Here is a 20,072-nt window from a genome sequence, read left to right as displayed (position 1 = left end):
ATCTTATTTCCAATCAGTGGTCTGATCTGAATCCTGATTAATCTGTTGTTTTGATCAACATTTGCTCATGGCTTTCAAATAGTATCACATCTCAAAAAACATCTCATAAAGGGTACTATTTGTCTGTGCATTGACAGACCATCATATGCTTCATGTAATTATCTAAGACTGACTGATAAATATTACATGATATCCTCAGCATTTTGTCTGCCATCTACAGAATGTAATTTAGATGTCCAAACTACTCTAGATATCCACCTAAAAAATGGTTGTGTTAACCTTCGGTTCCATCATTTAGCTGGACTGTCCCCATGACCCTGTCCAAGAACACAATTAAGCCTGTAACTTGGTTGTTGATATTATCAAAAGTTTTATTTTCGGCAAAACTATTGGATAATAGGAACAAAAGTGCCAACACACTTTCAGTATTATAAGCATGGGTTACTGAAGATCAATTTTGATCTGCATCTTCACGGTATTGTAAAATGGTGACAACACCAGGTATCTGCAAGAAGGCGAGTGTATCCTTCCCGACTGGAGGCATCAATCACAAACACTGGTAAAGGCAAGCCAACTGTTCACACCACAAAACACTGGAACATGTTTTAAGTCAAATTAGGGAATAGCATTGGACCGGACAGTGGACAGTGATGAGTCAAATTTAAAAATGTCCTCATATGTACCATTTAAAACTTTTGTATTGCTTAAAGACGCTTCTGGAAGACATATATGACACTCTTTGACATTGTCATGAAAGGAGGCTGTTTGATTCTACCTCAAAGCTGTGAGATCTTATCAACAAACAATTGGAAAGTCATCATCCTTGTCAAACAGCCTTGTGTGCTTTGTCCCTCATAATCTTTATGTTTATACCTATATATTACACAGGTGGTCTCTCTGGTCTCCTGTATCAGGGGATAGGTTAATGACAGGGAACTCATTACTTCGGCATCTTTATACTGGAGTCTGCAGATGCTACAAAAACCCGAGGAATTTTGCCAGCAAATCTGGATGAAATGTTTGCAGAAATTCTGGAGATACCTGACTCTGAGTCGTGTCAACATATGATGCCTGAGGTCCTACAGCTAGCATGTAGAGTCAGTCCTTAGGCCCAAACTGACTGAAAAGCACTCGGACCCACATCCTTTGTGTTTTTTAGGTCCTTAAGGCCTTGTTTGCTGGAATTACTTATATTGTAGCTGAAATATAGGGCATAAAGATTTGGATTAGAAAAGTTTTGGGTCCTTAGTGTCTGCAGCTTTTCAGGATTAAAGGTATGACTGAATGCATCCCATGTCACAGGGCTTGCTACAGTGACAATACAGAAAATCAGATCTCAACAAACTGAACGAAGCTCAGTAGCCATGGTGAAAAAAAACATGAAGTGCTGGTATCAAACAAACTAAAATAGCAGGCACCACTTTAGAGTGAAATCTTCAATTTGGAAACATCTTCAATTGATCTCTTGTACAATCCCATCTGAGTCCTGACAGTGTCCAGTGGCATTGTTTCAAAAGAAAGGAATCAGGATTTTCATTGCCTTAAACCATGTGTTACACTTTCACAATACATTGCAATACATATTGCAAAATGCCAACACATACTGATCACATTCAAACAACAGCAATACTGTTATAATTGCTTCTGATTTAAAATTGGATACATGACTGATGACAAACAATTGTGGTTGCCACAAAAATGTTTTACCTTTTTACAAACACCACATGTCTGATGCAACATCAAAAGAGATTTCTATTGAGCATCAATAATTGTTGAAACTCTTCTGAATTAAATGTTATCACATAAGGTGTAATAATCCTTCATCTATAAAAAGATAATATTATTCATTATCCACAGAAAGAGGAATTTCCTGGAACTTGATTTTACAGAATATTTAGATTCAAAACACAAAGGCAGTATTATTTATACTATCCAGAAAAACCATAAACCAAAACTAATAAAAGTATTACAAAAAGAAACATACTGAATAATTACAACAAATACAATTACAAGAAATATATTGTTCTTAATATTGTTTTTGATAAGAAAAATCTGTGCAGCAGCAATGTAATCAATAAATATTTAGTCATATTGGGGAAAATGATTGAGTTTTCAGTTTCATGCTGCTTTTAGCAATATTCCAGCAATATCATGGACGTCAGGAAAGGAAACCGTGAAAGCAAAACAGCTGATATAATTTAGGAGAAACTCCTAAATTTTATTGCTGCATCTTGTACAGTGTCTTGACCGTCAAGCTAACCATACACTACACACAGAGTTAGAATGCTGATGTGTGCTTATGTGCATATTTGTAATGTCTTCGCACTGTTTCATCAAAAAGATGGCCCATGAAGGTCTGGGTAGAATAGGCCTTCAGCAACCCATGCTTGCCATAAAAGGCAACTCTGTTTGTCATAAGAGGCGAATAAAGGGATCGGGTGCTCAGACTTGCTGTCTTGATGGCGTCATCAGTTCCAAATTACACAGATCGATGCACTCATTGTTGTGATCACTGGATTGTCTGGTACTGACTGGATTACTTACAGGCCGCCGCCATATAGATGGGTTATTGCTGAGTGCGACGCAAAACTAAACTCACTCATTAAAAAGACAATGCGTTACATGTACGATAACTCAGTCAAAACTACATATTCTACAGATAAAGCTAGATTTTACACATGTTCTGTCTTAACAAACAGCATTCACTTGGGAAGGACAAGCTGCTTGTTTTTCTGCTCTTAATTGGGATAGTTTTGTGAGTAGGAAAGTATTACAAAAAACTCTGCGTGACACAGTCGCATTAGTTTTATGACACTGTTTTTGCAGACAAAAATAAAACACAAAATGTGAAAGCAGCCAGAGCAGGATTAAATAAATATTAACTCACGTCTCGTTTCCGTATCACCCTTAGTCTAATCAATCTAATCACCAACCTGCTGTCACAGTCGCACACCATGGACATACATATCCATACGTGTCCAGTCACACGCCAGTTGGTCTACATTGTTAGACAAACACACTACTATTGCTCGTTGTCAACTACAACACAGGCACATATCCTAGAACAAATCACAGACACTGTGCTATTGTTCATTACTCCACTTCCTGCTCATGTAAAATAACAAGTGAAAATCAGCTCTGACCTTTGGTAATCTCATTAACAGAGTATTGCCAAACTTTCCAGACAGTTATGGCTATGGTTAGACACTCAGAATAATGTCATACGTTTCCATATTTACAGTAATTTCCCAACTAAAACACAGATTTATCCTGCAGTCTGCATGCCTACCAAACAGTTTCTTACAATAGTGAAAAAGAATGGAGTTTTCATACATAAACTATTTGCATAATATAACCAGAAATGAAAACAACATTCTGATTTAGAAGTATTTTTCAATTTATTGTAAGATTAGTTGGTAATGGGTTTGTGATATTATGTAGGCGGAGTATCCATGTCAGGTACTAATTAAAAATGCAGAATATCTGTGTCAGTTAAGAATTGGAACTACAGAATATCCATGTCATTTAACAATTAGAACAACAATGTCAATTGTTGATGTGACATTGTCTCAATGTTGGTGTATCAGCTCTATGCGACCTTGGCCCAGGTTGTGAAGGTCATGCTAGAACTAATCTGCACCTGTTCAGAGGCTGATATTCAGTATCACGTTTACAGAAATTTTCTGCACTATTTCCTAAATGGCCCACCTGAACTTCCCATTTCACACTACTTTGTCACAATGGTGCTTAGAGCAAGCCAGCACAATACATTCAATACATGGGAACAATCAGTCCACCCAAACAGATTCGAGAAAATGCAAATAGCAAAATGAGGATGAAAGCTAAGCTTTACCACAAAACAAACACTAGTCAATTTTTCATTGAAGTTTTTAGAAAAGAAAAAATTGTGGAGAGAAACGTACACAAACGTAAAATGAATAGAAGAAAAACTTGCCACTGCTTACATCACTCATTCTAAGCATATGGAAGAAGTGCCTGACACTTACGCATCTACAGTGGACAATGTATTTCTCTCGCCCTTTTTTTGCCTAATATTTGGGTAAAGAACAAGAGACATGGTTCGATTACCTCTACCTGCATTGCCGCTATGCTACAAGACTGACTAGCATCAAACATGGTGGCAAGGCATTGATGATGTAATGCATTTGCCATCACCAAGGTCGCAAGGTATCAGCAGAAAGGTAGCATTCAAGACTGGCCTCTTTCTGGATGGCCAAGGGTCACTTCTTCAGTGGAAGACTGTTTCATGTGAGTCACACAGAAGTGTGACTGATAGCTATGAACACCACAGACATTTCAATCATTCAAGGTCATCCAGTGTCAACTGACATAGTGTGTTGTCTGAGTGTGGCAGGAATCAGATGTCGCCTTACTGCAACTCAGGCCCACAGTGACATAACATCAACAAAAACAACATATGAAGTGGCCTTACAAACATATGCTATGGTGACACTAGGAGTCTTCCCTGACAAGGTTCAATCTACCTCACATCAATGGCTCCATATGAGTGTGGAGATGACTGGCCAAAGGACTTCCCTACACATGAACTATAGTGAATGTTGTTGGATCAACCTCAACTACAGACCTGTCAGAATGGCATGACATGACCCCACACAGCTTGGGCATCCTCGGAAGTAACCACATGATGCCATGCCTATCATTGTCATCATACATGGCACCAACTGAGTGTATCTAGGACAAGCTTGGGAGATGTCTGCAGGCTGCTGGACCACCACATACTTGGATGAACTGAACACCTGCTGGAATGGGACCCCTCACACTGTTACCATCCACTTTTGGTTCCAAAGCGTAGGTGATGTTCAGCTGTAGGCAACATGTTACAAAGGACATGACAGAACACTTGACCTGCTCTTACTGCATTTGGTGGTAGATAAACCCTGATGACTTTCATCAAAGAATCAAGCCTATTTATCATCAAAATGTTACATCATGTTTTGATATTATCTACTTATGTTTGATGGTCTTAACTTTGCCTGGATTTTGCTTGTATTTCTAATGTGGTTCAGTAGAAATGTATGAATCACGGAAAAAGATGACGTACATCTTCAGTTGTACAACATCTCCCAGTAAGACAGGTTACCTAGTATGACCATGTGATCCATGAAAGTAAGTGAGAGAGCTCTCTGTAGAGGAAGGCTTTCTATTAAGGAACTTGAATCAACCTGTACAAGATATGTGTGGATGAAAATAGCCACTTGCAACAGATCCAAACAAAACCAGTTTGCTCCTTGGTATCATAAAATTTTCTGAAGTTGAAACACAGGTGCATAAAACAGTCTAGGTAAAATCACAGACCTTTGGTGACTATTGCATGTCATGAAACTGAGACAAAACAGGAATCAATTATTAAATGTCTCTCCAAAAGGTAAATTGTGAATATATTTATGTCACCTTTAATTACGAAATCCTCAAAAGCTCACATGATTGTTACAGGAATCATTTTGCATTTTTTACTGAGAGTTAATTACGAGTGATATATTTGATGATAAGAGAATATCACCCAAGTGTCTTCTGATATTTATTATATCAAAACGAGTTGATAAAGTTACAAATTTGTATATTTTTATATTTTTACATTTTTTAACACGTGTTGATATATTTGATATCAGCAGACCCTTTGGTGAGATTCTCTTATCATCTAAAATCACCCGTAATTAGTTTTCAGTAAAAAACATTCATCTCTGATCACGGTACTGACAGTAGACTTGCTATGCAGCAATGTCATCCCTATCTACACATGATACTCCTCTGATTAACACATCACCTTGTGCCACGGCATGTTCTGCAAATGTCCCAGATAAACTCCTCTGAGCTGATTTACAAAGCACTCATGGAAACCATTATCCTGATTGCCATAATCTGACAAATGACCCTCCTTGGTGTTATCAATCTGTTATTATCCTGAAATGGTAATACACAAAATAATGGGCACTTCGAACCTCATTTTCAGTTCGTCCTCTACATGAAATATGTCTTTACTTTTTTATTCCCACTTAAACCTGTCTCTAATGGGGACAAAATGACTGCTGAGATTTAATCCTAGAATTATCAGTCCACAATACATGAGAACATAACCGGAAAATCAATATTTTGATTTTGTTAATGAATGGTTTCAGGACAAGTGCCACTATTTCATAAGAAATGTCTCAAAAATGCAATAGAAGGTCATCACAATGTCAAGTGAAAGACTAATGTGACACAGATGATAGGTGATCCCCACTTTTGATAAATTCCAGATGGCTGGAAGTCTCAAAGATTAACAATGCTGATGTCTCCAAGAACACATTATCCAACCCACACCAGCTCTAAGTCTCCAAAAAGCCATGTGAGTCTAGGTTTATTCCATGGGTGTGGAGATGTATGTTTGTACATGATCATCATTGGAAAGAAATTATAAATATGTTTGTTGTACGTTTTATTTCTCTAAAACAGTTTAATAACTATGTGGAATTGTTGAAACACTGTATGAGTATTTGTAAACAACTTACATCATCTGTCACCAGGTTTTGTGCCTGAACAAACATCTAGTGGGGACTGATGTGTCATATTGCAAGCAGTGATGTGATGTGATGTCATGTAACATGGCATAATGCAAGTAGTGATGTAACGTGACGTCGTTTTACATGGCATAATGCAAGCAGTGATGTAGCAATCTCTACATAATTGACTCTGGACCAGACAATCCAACTTGCCACAGTGTAGTTGCCCTGACCTGTTACTGGGTGCATTATGGTCAACCTCTACTTGGTCATTATAACTCATTTGAAAACTGTTTGCAATGTGACAGATGAATATAAAAAAAACGAACTACAATCTGTTCCTTGTCCTCAACACTCCTTAACATGTGATCCAATGTAAGGAGATTTGTCGCCATTTGGTTTAGATGTTGTTATTCAAACCAAAGTTCAGATTATTAATATCATTTACAACAAAACAATAAAATATTCCATGCGTAAAAATTTGAAATGATCCAGTTTGTCAGCTAAAGTTCTTGTTGGCAGAGATATGCATTGTAGAGAATTCTCAAGGGGGTCAATCCTGGATGAATTCTCTTGTGTGTCAATAATAACTTTGAAGTATTCACTAAACAGTTGTTGATTTTTAACAAAACGTTAACATGATCCCATAGAGTACACAACATATTTTCAACTAGAACACAGTGTTGACATCACCCCATCGACAACTTTACATTTCTCCCATCAATTAATTGCTATTGGAGATGCAATGTTCACATTTGTACAAGAATCAAATAGCACAAGAAGTTTACTACTACAATAATATCTGTATAATGTATAAAGGAAAATATATTGAATAAATCATAGATGTATGATCCAAAAATGAACGCAACAATCCATCTGGGGCCGTATTTATCAAACAACTAAGTTTTGACTAAAGAAAAAACTTAAGTTTCCTAAAACTGACTTAGCCAAGTCAAAAACTTAAGACTGTATTCACAAACGGGCTAAGTCTGAAACTCAGCTAAGTCCGACGACACAAGCTAAGTCGATTTCACCGAAATCACATGATCACTAGGGGATATCCCGCTTATTTATAGCCAACCAGTGGAACTCTTTTTACTGAGAGACAGAAAAACATCAGCGAGGGAATTTCCCCAATAGAGCAGATGACATCAGCGAACAGCATCGAATAAGATAACATGATGGACGATACGAAGAAGAGGCAGCCTAATTTCACAAAAGAAGAGTCACTTTTGCTAGCAGAGCTAGTTGCGGCCAACAGAGTGGTGTTAGAGGGCAAGGTTGGACTGGGCATCACCGCCGTGAAACGACAGAAGGCGTGGCAGGTACCTGTTTGAAGTTCCGTGATAACAAATGTTATTTTGGTGCCATTGGTGGATTCGCTTCACCTTACCTGACTGATAAAATCAGACATTTTCATGCACATGTCATGGTCAGTTGTGGTTATGTTGGGTACTGTTTCCCCGAAGACTTTTGGTGCCATTTGCAAAGAAACATATGTACGTCATTTTATTCCCACTCTAAAATTATGGCATTTGATCTGTTAGAAAAGAATTATATATTATGAAAATGCATACTGCATTACACATTTCGTTTTTTGTTATGTTAGTGTCTAAATAAGAACACAAATGCACTTGGTAACTACTTCACATGTAAAAGGACACATTTTTTTGTACCATGATTAAATTAGATATGTTTAATGTAATTTGATGAGATTTTTCCCCATTTGATGTTTTCTGTTTACATTTTAGATGATCACAAATAACTCAAGCCTGACTCATAAAAGGACCAGGGAAGAGGTTGAAAAAAAAATGGAAGAACTTGAAAAGCTCATCACAAAAGACTTATTCCAAGTTCAGGCAGCAAACCATTGCTACTGGTAAACCTGATTGCGTTTACAATATTATCTGTAATTATGAATAAAGGCTATGTAGCGGCCACAAAATTTCCGAGTCCCGTGCTGGGATTCGAACGACGGACCCTCTGATCCGAAGTCGGACGCCTTGTCCACATGACCAAAGAGGTTAACCCCGTCAGCAAGCTGACAAGGTAAGGATGTCATCTGTGGGATGACTCCACGCCCTGCTACATACTCCCCCGTCAACAGAAGGCACGTCCCGGGCCGCATAGTTGGGTACTGAGGCTTATTTTGTTCAAATTTGATATGAACGTGCTCAGCCCCACGTTGGGCGCCAATGTAGCGGCCACAAAATTTCCGAGTCCCGTGCTGGGATTCGAACGACGGACCCTCTGATCCGAAGTCGGACGCCTTGTCCACATGACCAAAGAGGTTAACCCCGTCAGCAAGCTGACAAGGTAAGGATGTCATCTGTGGGATGACTCCACGCCCTGCTACAGCTACATAAATGATGTGACACATGTCAAAGTGGGAAAAAGTCTCATGCACACAATATTTCCACTTCTGCATAGTCAGTGCTTGTGTACACTGAATATTTTCAACTCACAAAGATCTAAGATTACCCAGTGACATTTAAAAAGTGGTCAAGTGTAACAAGTGATTAGGTGCCTGATTATGAGGGCATAGGTTGAATCCCATCACATGTTCTAGAATCTGTACTTAGGTAAGAAAGTGTGATACAAAATATGACATATGTTACAAGTTACAACAAACACCTACAGGAATGTAGATATGTTTGTGGTATATTTCCAAATGGTATAAAGCAATTAACCTATAAAGTTCTTTTTGCATTTACAGGAGGTGGACCACCTCCCACCCCAGTCAGTCCGGTGACCAGTGCAGTTGTTGAGGCTATTGGAAGGGAAAATGTGAGTCTGACAGGAATTTCAGATTCTTGTGATTCCTCTGCCCTTCAACTGCTTGATTCCATCATATCAAGGGAGGAGGTACATGTGATATCCATTCTAATGTCAATCTGATTTTATACAGCACTAAAAACATTGCAATATTTTTTTGGCAGAATTACCTCACATTTACTTATGAAATACCAACTCACACATTAGATCAGGGAGACTGCAATATTTTAGATTATCCCTTAAATACCGACTTGCACATTAGGTCAGGGAGACTACAATGTTGTAGATTATCCCTGAGTAGATGTAACATGTGAGGTCTGTCAGTACACTAATCACAGGTCCAAGATTAGTGTACACTCAGCTATTTGAAAATACTGAACCTACTGAGGCCTCCACTTTTATCAATCAAGCAACACAAAAACTTAACATTGCCCTGTATAAATTATATAATGTTCTAAAGTTTGGGTGAAATTAGATTTTAAGATTGAAATACATTCCTTCCTCATCTGCCATGAATCTGAATGAACATAAAACACAAGACTCAGGATGCAGAAATAAAATATGTTTCATTCAGTTATATATTTTACAAATACTGATTCATCTCCTATAGCCCAATCATGGTCAGTGACGATGTCCAGGACACGCTGATTACATACCAACTGCCAGAGATGACAACAGTCTGCCAGTGCCAGCATCAGCCTTCTGTGGAGTCACTACAGAAAGAAAAGCTAGAATTAGAGATGGAATGTTTGAAAATGAAAAGAGAATTACAAAAAGAATTAAGAAACTGGAAGAGTAGAATGTCCAGTATCGACAGTATAGGGTGGTCTGAATAAACCCTGCAATAACTGGTATTAGATGTCTTGCACTTTGGAAAATGAAAATAATATATTAATAATCAATGCATTTCTCAGACAACCATGGAACCATAACTTTAGAAATATGTACATTAGAAGAAGCTGATTGCAAACTGTTACCTGTATCTGGCTCCTGTTGTTGTAGGAGCAATAGGTGCAAGACCTTGCATCTTGTGCCCTAAGCTGTCCAGGTTGAGTGATGCCTCCTCATGGAGCTGGCATTCGGACATTCCTGTCCTTGCTGATGTTGTGCAGCACAACACTGGCAATTATTACCTAGGTGAATATTGGAAAAAAATGGTATATACTGAGGACAAAACAAATGGTCAAGATACTTCTGTCAATTTAATTTAAATGTAGGAAGTAGATGACTTATTGTTACATGTATTTGACCAAGAAATGTGTAATTTTAAATGTTTGAATGTTTGTGAGAAAGTCATCCATGGAACTTATTGTATTTGAATCCCCAACCCCTGGTATTCATCAATTATTGTGGCCTTCATCTAAACTAATTTTTTGGCATCATTATCTTTAAAAGGGTGCACTTCACATATAATAAAGTGTTGGTCAAATCCCAACCCTTACTAATCTCACACTTACAGGATTTCATCCTGTGGCAATCTTTTACTTTAATTTAGTAGCTGTACAGAAAATGCCACAATTCAGATAGATAGAGTCCTGGGAAAAAAATGTTTGTAATGCTATACCTTGCAAGCCTTCTGTGGGGAAGAGTCTGATTTCTCCATGTAGTACATGAAACCGTCGCTTCAGTTGTCCAATACGTCTTTCCACGCAATTTCTGGTCTTTTTATGAGATCTGAAAATGTGCAATGAATATAGCTGGAATCATCAAATGATCTTATAATGTTTATGGGTGGTATTATGACAAAATGGTTATATCATGACTCACGTTTTTTGACCAAACGTTTGACTTCATTGATAAGTCACCTAGTATGCATTTACAACTGAGGAAGTACACAACGTACCACATATTATCTGAAAAAATGCACTTATCAGATATGTAACTCTTCCGTTTCGTTTTTATGTTGGATGTTGAATTTCATATAACCAAGGGAAATCACTCTATATTGGTTAGCCCTCGAAATTGACTCGAAGAAATGACCAAAATACCTGTTGTAGATTGCCTGTGGTCCAGGAAGAGGACATAAAAATGGTGTTAGAATCCACCTCCGATAACCCACTTGTTGTCAAGATGCGGGAGTCATGTGTTGAGCCAGGCCAACGTGCTACGATGTCGATGATCCGGTTGTCACTGTCAATCACTACCTGTGTATTAATACTGTGATAGTGGTGCCTGTTAATGAATTTATTCTCATTAACTGATGGGGCCTGAATTAGAACCTGTGTGCCATCAACTACACCAACTATACCGGGGAAGTTTGCTGTCTGATAGAATAGACGCTGGTGTTGTCTTATTTCTTGGGCTTGCGTGGGAGAGGTGACAAATCTTCTGACCATACGCTGGCTTGTGAGTGAATTAAGCGTTTGTACAACAACTCTTGAAATGGTGGGTTGGCTGAGTCCATGGTCATCGCCACTGCACATTTGAAATTTGCTAGTGGCAAGATAACGTAAAGTGATGAGAACTTTTGTAACACAGGACACTGCACAACTCTGATGCGTTACAGGACTTAAATCGTGTTCAAGTAGATCACAGATGTAAACAATACTGTTTCTGTCAAATCTGTACCTTTGGAGCAGCTCAGTATCATCTAATGTATGCAGAATGTCTGTTCTTTCATTAAATACTCTTGGATTACGTGTAGCAGCCATTTTTCTTTTACATAACTTAAGTCAAAACAAGTTGATTTAAGCCTAGCAAAGGGAGTCTTAAATAGTTAAGTCAAAAATGACAAATCTTAATTCTAAGTCTGTTGATAAATATGACTTAAGTTTTTACACAAAACTTAAGTAAAACAACTGAGAAAACTAAGTTATTGAACAGACTTAAGTTTTTTTAATGACTTTTGTTTGATAAATATGGCCCCTGGGTTTTATAATTGTAATTGTAATTATAGCACCCGTTTATGCACTGAGTTCAGTATCTTACAATGGAAACATGATAAATACTTTTAAAAATACCAAACACCAAAAGGCACTAGCTCATGCTTGTTACGTGTGCAAGAATTCATCAGATATTTAATAGTTCTTGAGATGTGGTGCAGAACTCAAAACGTGACACATCACAGGTGGACACTTGCTGGTCAGGGTCATCAGTAGATAGACACTTACTGGTGAGGGTTATCAGTGGTGGACACTTACTGGTGAGGGTCATCAGTAGATGGACACTTGCTGGTGAGGGTCATCAGTAGATGCACATTTACTGGTGAGGGTCATCAGAAGATGCACACTTACTGGCGAGGGTCATCAGTAGATGCACACTTACTGGTGAGGGTCATCAGTAGATGCACACTTACTGGTGAGGGTTATCAGTGGTGGACACTTACTGGTGAGGATCATCAGTAGATGCACACTTACTGGTGAGGGTCATCAGTAGATGCATAGTTACTGGTGAGGATCATCAGTAGATGCACACTTACTGGTGAGGGTTATCAGTGGTGGACACTTACTGGTGAGGGTCATCAGTGGTGGACACTTACTGGTGAGGGTCATCAATGGTGGACACTTACTGGTGAGGGTCATCAGTGGTGTACACTTGCTGGTGAGGGTCATCAGTGGTGGACACTTACTGGTGAGGGTCATCAGTAGATGCACACTTACTGGTGAGGGTCATCAGTAGATGCACAGTTACTGGTGAGGATCATCAGTAGATGCACACTTACTGGTGAGGGTCATCAGTGGTGGACACTTACTGGTGAGGGTTATCAGTGGTGGACACTTACTGGTGAGGGTCATCAGTGGTGGACACTTACTGGTGAGGGTCATCAGTGGTGGACACTTACTGGTGAGGGTCATCAGTGGTGGACACTTGCTGGTGAGGGTCAACAGTGGTGGACACTTACTGGTGAGGATCATCAGTAGATGCACACTTACTGGTGAGGGTCATCAGTAGATGCATAGTTACTGGTGAGGATCATCAGTAGATGCACACTTACTGGTGAGGGTCATCAGTGGTGGGCACTTACTGGTGAGGGTTATCAGTGGTGGACACTTACTGGTGAGGGTCATCAATGGTGGACACTTACTGGTGAGGGTCATCAGTGGTGGACACTTGCTGGTGAGATTCATCAGTGGTGGACACTTACTGGTGAGGATCATCAGTAGATGCACACTTACTGGTGAGGGTCATCAGTAGATGCATAGTTACTGGTGAGGATCATCAGTAGATGCACACTTACTGGTGAGGGTCATCAGTGGTGGACACTTACTGGTGAGGATCATCAGTAGATGCACACTTACTGGTGAGGGTCATCAGTAGATGCACAGTTACTGGTGAGGATCATCAGTAGATGCACACTTACTGGTGAGGGTCATCAGTGGTGGACACTTACTGGTGAGGGTTATCAGTGGTGGACACTTACTGGTGAGGGTTATCAGTGGTGGACACTTACTGGTGAGGGTCATCAATGGTGGACACTTACTGGTGAGGGTCATCAGTGGTGGACACTTGCTGGTGAGGGTCATCAGTGGTGGACACTTACTGGTGAGGATCATCAGTAGATGCACACTTACTGGTGAGGGTCATCAGTAGATGCACAGTTACTGGTGAGGATCATCAGTAGATGCACACTTACTGGTGAGGATCATCAGTAGATGCACACTTACTGGTGAGGGTCATCAGTGGTGGACACTTACTGGTGAGGGTTATCAGTGGTGGACACTTACTGGTGAGGGTCATCAGTGGTGGACACTTACTGGTGAGGGTCATCAGTGGTGGACACTTACTGGTGAGGGTCATCAGTGGTGGACACTTGCTGGTGAGGGTCAACAGTGGTGGACACTTACTGGTGAGGATCATCAGTAGATGCACACTTACTGGTGAGGGTCATCAGTAGATGCATAGTTACTGGTGAGGATCATCAGTGGTGGGCACTTACTGGTGAGGGTTATCAGTGGTGGACACTTACTGGTGAGGGTTATCAGTGGTGGACACTTACTGGTGAGGGTCATCAGTGGTGGACACTTACTGGTGAGGGTCATCAGTGGTGGACACTTACTGGTGAGGATCATCAGTAGATGCACACTTACTGGTGAGGGTCATCAGTAGATGCATAGTTACTGGTGAGGATCATCAGTAGATGCACACTTACTGGTGAGGGTTATCAGTGGTGGACACTTACTGGTGAGGGTCATCAGTGGTGGACACTTACTGGTGAGGGTCATCAGTGGTGGACACTTACTGGTGAGGGTCATCAATGGTGGACACTTACTGGTGAGGGTTATCAGTGGTGGACACTTATGGCTATGCATGGTTTCTTCTTCTAACAATTCTTCAGTGAAACTTAGCAAGGTGATCATCACCTGTTATTCATGACTGACGATAACAACAAGATGTACCAAGAACGATAACATTGTCAGAATCTCAATATCTCATTGGTTGGCTGGCAGAAAGAATGCTGTGAGAATATATGTTCACAATCCCTAAAACCTTCTTTGATTACCACTGCACTAAGAAAACATGAACTCTCACTGAGCACACTAAGGACAGGAACATCTTTGTTGTACTGTGCTATTGTGTGGCAAAACTGTTCCCGCATCAAGATGAAAAATGTAATCATGATAGCTCACTTATATATGAAGTCAACAGTCGGTAAACTCAAACAGAGATAAAGACACTAAAAACCACATTGCATTCTGATTTGAAGTTCCTATACTATCTGTTTATACCACTACCTGGACCTGTCAGTTTTACAGGACATTTTAGAGCAGAATAAAAGCAGGTAAAGACAAGATCAGCACTTAAAACACAACAAACACTTAACATATAGCACTAAGTTTGCTGCTGAAAACCATATAAAATAAGCCACAACTACCATCGCCCACATGGCTGACTACACATGTAACCATTCAACTTAATGATGATAAATTCCAATGGTGAAAAAATGTCAAAATGAAAACAAATGGAAAATGGAATAAATATTCGAGTGTAACTATTAACAACAAATATACTAAATTACATTCCATCTTGAACATAATTTTTTTCATTTTGAATATGCAGGTATTTACATAGTCAAATCAAGCTTGAAATACAAAATGGTACTGCATAAAACAGAACACAAATGTTGAGTCCCACTACTAACTACAGGCATATCATAATTCAGTCAGGTGAGCTAAAAATATATGATTTCTACAGAAAAGTGACCTGAGAAGACAGAAAGTGGGTGATATGAAAGCATCATCATCCATATTGAGAGACAGTAATGACAACACTGTCTGGGAAGGAAGGCCCTTGTGACATGTCATTTCAAACTGATGTTGTGTTGCAATCTCCAGCTGACCTGGAGACAGGATCTGTCAGACTTCATCTCAGCGACATTCTTGGTAACCATTCCCTCAATAATCTGATAAAGTCTGATAAAGAGTACAAATGAAGTGTCTTCATCTGTCAGCCATAATTTCAACTGACTGATTTCTTTCACTGTTTCTTCAGGTTAAATAATCATGTTTATTGCATGAATTTCAGAACTTTGTAACTAATTTTTGTAATTCCTGCCAAGTCTGTTTAGTAAACACCAATAGTAAGCTATGTCTGATGATATAATGATGGTGGGGCTTCACCATTCTGAACATAATTATCACTTAGGTTTCCTGTTAATGTTTTCACATGTTTCAAGTTTAGGAACAGTCTGGTGAATGTTCTTCATTGACCTGGTTTACAAAATTATGTAAGGCCTTTCCTCTTCCTGCCAAATGCATTATCTACCAAAATAACAAGAAGCCAGGATGCCAAGTCACCTCATCACTTAGTGGTCCACAAAATACAGTTACATTATGAATTTCAACAGACTATATTTTCAAGTAAACATGAATGTTTCATTCACAGACCATTATAAAGCATTCATAGGACTAACTTTTAGTCTGTCCTTCTTCACAGTATTAAATACAGTTCCAAACAGTTTTTGTCACATTCCACTGATGGTTAAAGCAAAAGGATTGTTGTAAAAGTTTGTTTTAAAAGAAACGAAGTTTATCATCATGCTTAAGATTATGTGACTCATACAGCAATTTGCCTGTACATGTGTGTGGCCACTGGTACTTGCACCAGATTAATGTCACCTAGTCAACTAAATGCCATTCACAAGTTCAACATGGATACCCCACTTAGACACATCATGCTGACTCTAAGCCACGCTCTTAGTACATACATTTTACATCAGGCACCAGAGAAGTAATTGGTGATGTCTTTGGTACCAGGTGTCAGGGAACAACCTTCTATTCCTGACCAGATAATATACACCACACAACTAATGAGAGTTCTAGCATCATTAATGTCCTATAGAAAACATTGCGAATCAAAATATTCACACTCATGACCTTGTTTGTCCTGAGTTCCTGGCTGTAGTTCAGAGAAAAGCAAACATATACTAAGATAATCTCTGAAGAAAGAAACAAACATATATACCAAGATTATTTCTGTGGAGAGAAACAAGCATATACTAAGATTATCTCTGAAGAAAAGAACAAACATATATTAAGATTATCGCTGAAGAAACAAAAAAACTCAGATTATCTCTGAAGAAAGAAACACACATTGCCAGCTGGTCAGATTTAAAATTTCAACTGTACCAATGTACAACACCTTTAACTGAAGATGACCACTTTGGTCCTTAGGAAATTTCGAGCAGAACTTAGACACAAAGGTAATTTGGTTTGGTGATTTGAAGGAGTAGCAGTTCCCTCACCACTTATCAAAGCCACTAATTACTGTAGGACTGCCACAGTTTAATCATGGTGAGGAATGGCGGCTTGTGACAGTGTGAGAGCAAGATGGAAGCTGTTGCTGTAACAGCATCATGTTGCATTAAGTCTGGAAAACCTATTGACAAGAACAGACACTTGATCTAACATCTGTTTGGTAAACAAATGAGAGAGACATAAAGTTGTCTATCTTGAGACACATTTCTCACAAAACCAACACGATGTTAATCTTGTTGAGTGTCGACTAACGCTGATTTTCTTCCTGATATTGGACAAATTCTACCTCACCCCAAAATAGCCACAATTAGATCCCAACCAATATTTGTTCGTTCATGCAATTTTTACTTTAGTTACCCTCAAGGTGGGACTATTCTACATATTTTCACTCACACATCATTTTCTCATAACAAAGAAGCAGTGAAAAGTTATCATGTGACTTTATATACAGCAATTCTAGCGACGTAGGTATTGATCAAGTATTCAGAAATTTCATCAGGATATATTTGTGGACATTATAAAATTATGTTTTGCTCATAAAGGTGTCAATGCCATACAGATATTTGTGTTTGAGAAAACTATGCATGTTGCATAAGCTCCAAGGATCTAAAAATAGGCATCCATTGCAAGATTTTCACGCACCACTGTTGGTAGTCTGGAAAAGGCTATATGATGACATAAAATATGTTTGAAAGTGATCAGTGTTATCCACGTTTGTTTTTTCTGTCTGGTTGATGCCATATTTAGTAACGGATAATGACAGGATCGCTAAAACTAAGTTATGACACCAAAAGTAAGGATCAGTATGTCCAATTCAATTTTGATACGGTGTGAAACAACCTTCACTGAACAAACTTAAAAAATCAGACATTGGCTGTTATGAGTGGGAAGTGACGGTCCTGTACAACAAAGAGAAAGTCTTCTGTTTCACATTTTAGGAAATGAAGTGTGAAGTCTGTGCCAAATTGATGTGGGACATCACTAATTTAATTTTGTGGAATGTGTTTTTTTTCTCTCTTGAGACTCGAAATGTTCCAAAACATAATCATTTGGCAAATAGTTTTTGGTCAAAGTGCCTAAAAGAGCAGTGGAGTCATGATAATCTCTACAAATAGGAAATGAAGGAAGAGCTAGGATAAGTGGTAAAATAAGAAATGAGGAAGAGGGTAGTGAGATCTATTGTCTGACATGTTTCTTTGTCTGAGGATGTCAAAACCCAGAAGTTCTTGTCTTGACCAATCAACAAAGCCAAAAGACTAAGAAAGGACTGGTACTACCAAAGTATCCATGGCATGGACCCATTACTGTGAGTCTTCAGCCGAAAATACATAGATATTCTGCACACGGTCTTTCACATGGGCATTGTGGAGGAAGTCCATAACATATGACCCCATACTCGCCAGTCCAGCCAGGCTGATCACCAGGCCATCTGAAAAATGTAAGCATAACAAAGAGGGAAACAGTGTTTTCAGTATGGACTCTCCCATGGAAACAAGGTCAAGGTTGTCCATGAAGAAAAAAGAAAAAGTCAAGGACATCTCTGCTGAAGAGGTCCATCATGAAAACCTTCTTAGCTGAGTGAAAAAGGCTTTAGTGGCAAACCAAGAAGTAAAGGACGAAGAAATTGCCCCAATATATTTTTCTTGAAATAGATAATTGGTCCGAAATCAGGACGTGACCCTGTGAATGCCTGTCTGACCCATCTCAGCTTAAATTAAGCGACAATTCATTAATGACTTAAGTGAAACAATAAGTTGCTTGTAGCCCTGTTTATTCCACTGACATTACTATTGTGAACTACAGATACAAAAGCTTTCTGTGTGGTTTATCCTACGTATCAATCGGTTACAGTGGTACATTTTTTGCATCTTCAAGGGCCTGTCCTGATACAGTGTTGGTTAACAGGGTCAGGTTTGATCTCATTCCCTGTTCATCACTTCCACAATTCAAGCTCAAAGATCATTCCACATTGACATGTATGATAAAAAAAATCCCCTGGTTCAAAGTCAGGGACGACAGCCGTTCTGATCACAGATGACATAACTGACTTCATGTCTATGGATATTACAGGCCTTGGGTGAGATTAAGTGCATTGTCAAAAACAAAATGAAATATATTGATCTTTCAGCTTTTTCAGCTTCCGGACAATTCAGATTCTGTCAGGTTGCTGGTTATTGTTTAGTATGGCAATTAATCTGGAACATCTGAATGGACAATTTTCACATGGGATTTACGAAGGAATACTTTTGAAGGCTTCCACAAATATTAGCAGATGAAGCATTTGATGACAGCTGATTACCTTGTACAACAATTTGACCCACAATGGAGTAAAACCAAGCCTCACATATCAAAATGGTTACAGGTCCCAAAATGGGATGACAATGCTAGTTTCTAAAGCTAACCCTTGGCAATGGTAAACTGATTGCTTACCCTTAGGATCTGATTCAGTTACATTTGAAATGTAATGATTGTTTAAAGTGTGACAAATATATTTCCCCTCAACTCCATACCTTCAGACATTGTTGCTGGCATATTGATTAATAACACTTCAACTCAGAGGTCAGGGATAGCAGGATTTTTAAAACATTTCCTTTGAAATCATGCAAATATCTCCAATGAAACACATCAAAGCTTGTATTGGTGTTCCTAGAATGTTGTTGGGTAATGCAATTAGTGTTAATCATTTTCCATCACATGAGCTCATTGAACAAAGCAAAAGGACAGGGCCAATTTCATTGTAACAACTTATATTTCAAATTATATTAAATGTTTTTAGAATTCCCCTATGACTATGATGAGAAATAATTTCAGAATTTTATATACATTCAGTGACCAATTATTAATTCTCAATATCTTTTTGTTTCCTTGATGACATAACACTGCTAGGGTCAAAGAGTTGCTGAATTTCACATTTCATCAAAGCATTTCTTGGAAATAAATCCTACAAATACTTTTGACATGGGTTAAGACTATTTCTGGTATTTTTTATATCCAATCCACAAAATGTTTGTCAGACATCATATAAAACTAACAACAATTTAAAAAAGTATTCAAGTAAATGAATAACAGTTCAAGTGTTGTT

General features: G+C 38.7%; 1 protein-coding gene and 2 pseudogenes across 1 annotated transcript; 1 reads left to right on the top strand and 2 right to left on the bottom strand.

The window, feature by feature from the left end:
- The first annotated feature begins 7,699 nt into the window (after nucleotides 1–7,699).
- LOC137257978 (myb-related transcription factor, partner of profilin-like) lies at nucleotides 7,700–10,095 on the top strand (annotated as a pseudogene).
- A 150-nt stretch (nucleotides 10,096–10,245) lies between these two features.
- On the bottom strand, nucleotides 10,246–12,135 carry LOC137257976 (putative nuclease HARBI1; annotated as a pseudogene).
- A 170-nt stretch (nucleotides 12,136–12,305) lies between these two features.
- Nucleotides 12,306–19,510, bottom strand: LOC137257564 (uncharacterized). Its single transcript, XM_067794890.1, has 11 exons — nucleotides 19,501–19,510; nucleotides 18,296–18,419; nucleotides 15,574–15,646; nucleotides 14,416–14,596; nucleotides 14,233–14,322; nucleotides 13,961–14,110; nucleotides 13,597–13,806; nucleotides 13,291–13,410; nucleotides 13,018–13,167; nucleotides 12,745–12,894; nucleotides 12,306–12,466 (listed from the first exon to the last, which is right to left on the bottom strand). Exons 1-11 carry the CDS (start codon nucleotides 19,508–19,510, stop codon nucleotides 12,306–12,308), a joined length of 1,419 nt encoding a protein of 472 aa, XP_067650991.1.
- Between the last annotated feature and the right edge of the window lie 562 nt (nucleotides 19,511–20,072).

This window comes from Haliotis asinina, chromosome 12 (genome assembly GCF_037392515.1).
Source record: "Haliotis asinina isolate JCU_RB_2024 chromosome 12, JCU_Hal_asi_v2, whole genome shotgun sequence".
Lineage (NCBI taxonomy): Eukaryota > Metazoa > Mollusca > Gastropoda > Lepetellida > Haliotidae > Haliotis > Haliotis asinina.
The sequence above is the reverse complement of the archived record's forward strand: the minus strand, read 5'-3'. Positions and strand labels throughout refer to the sequence as shown.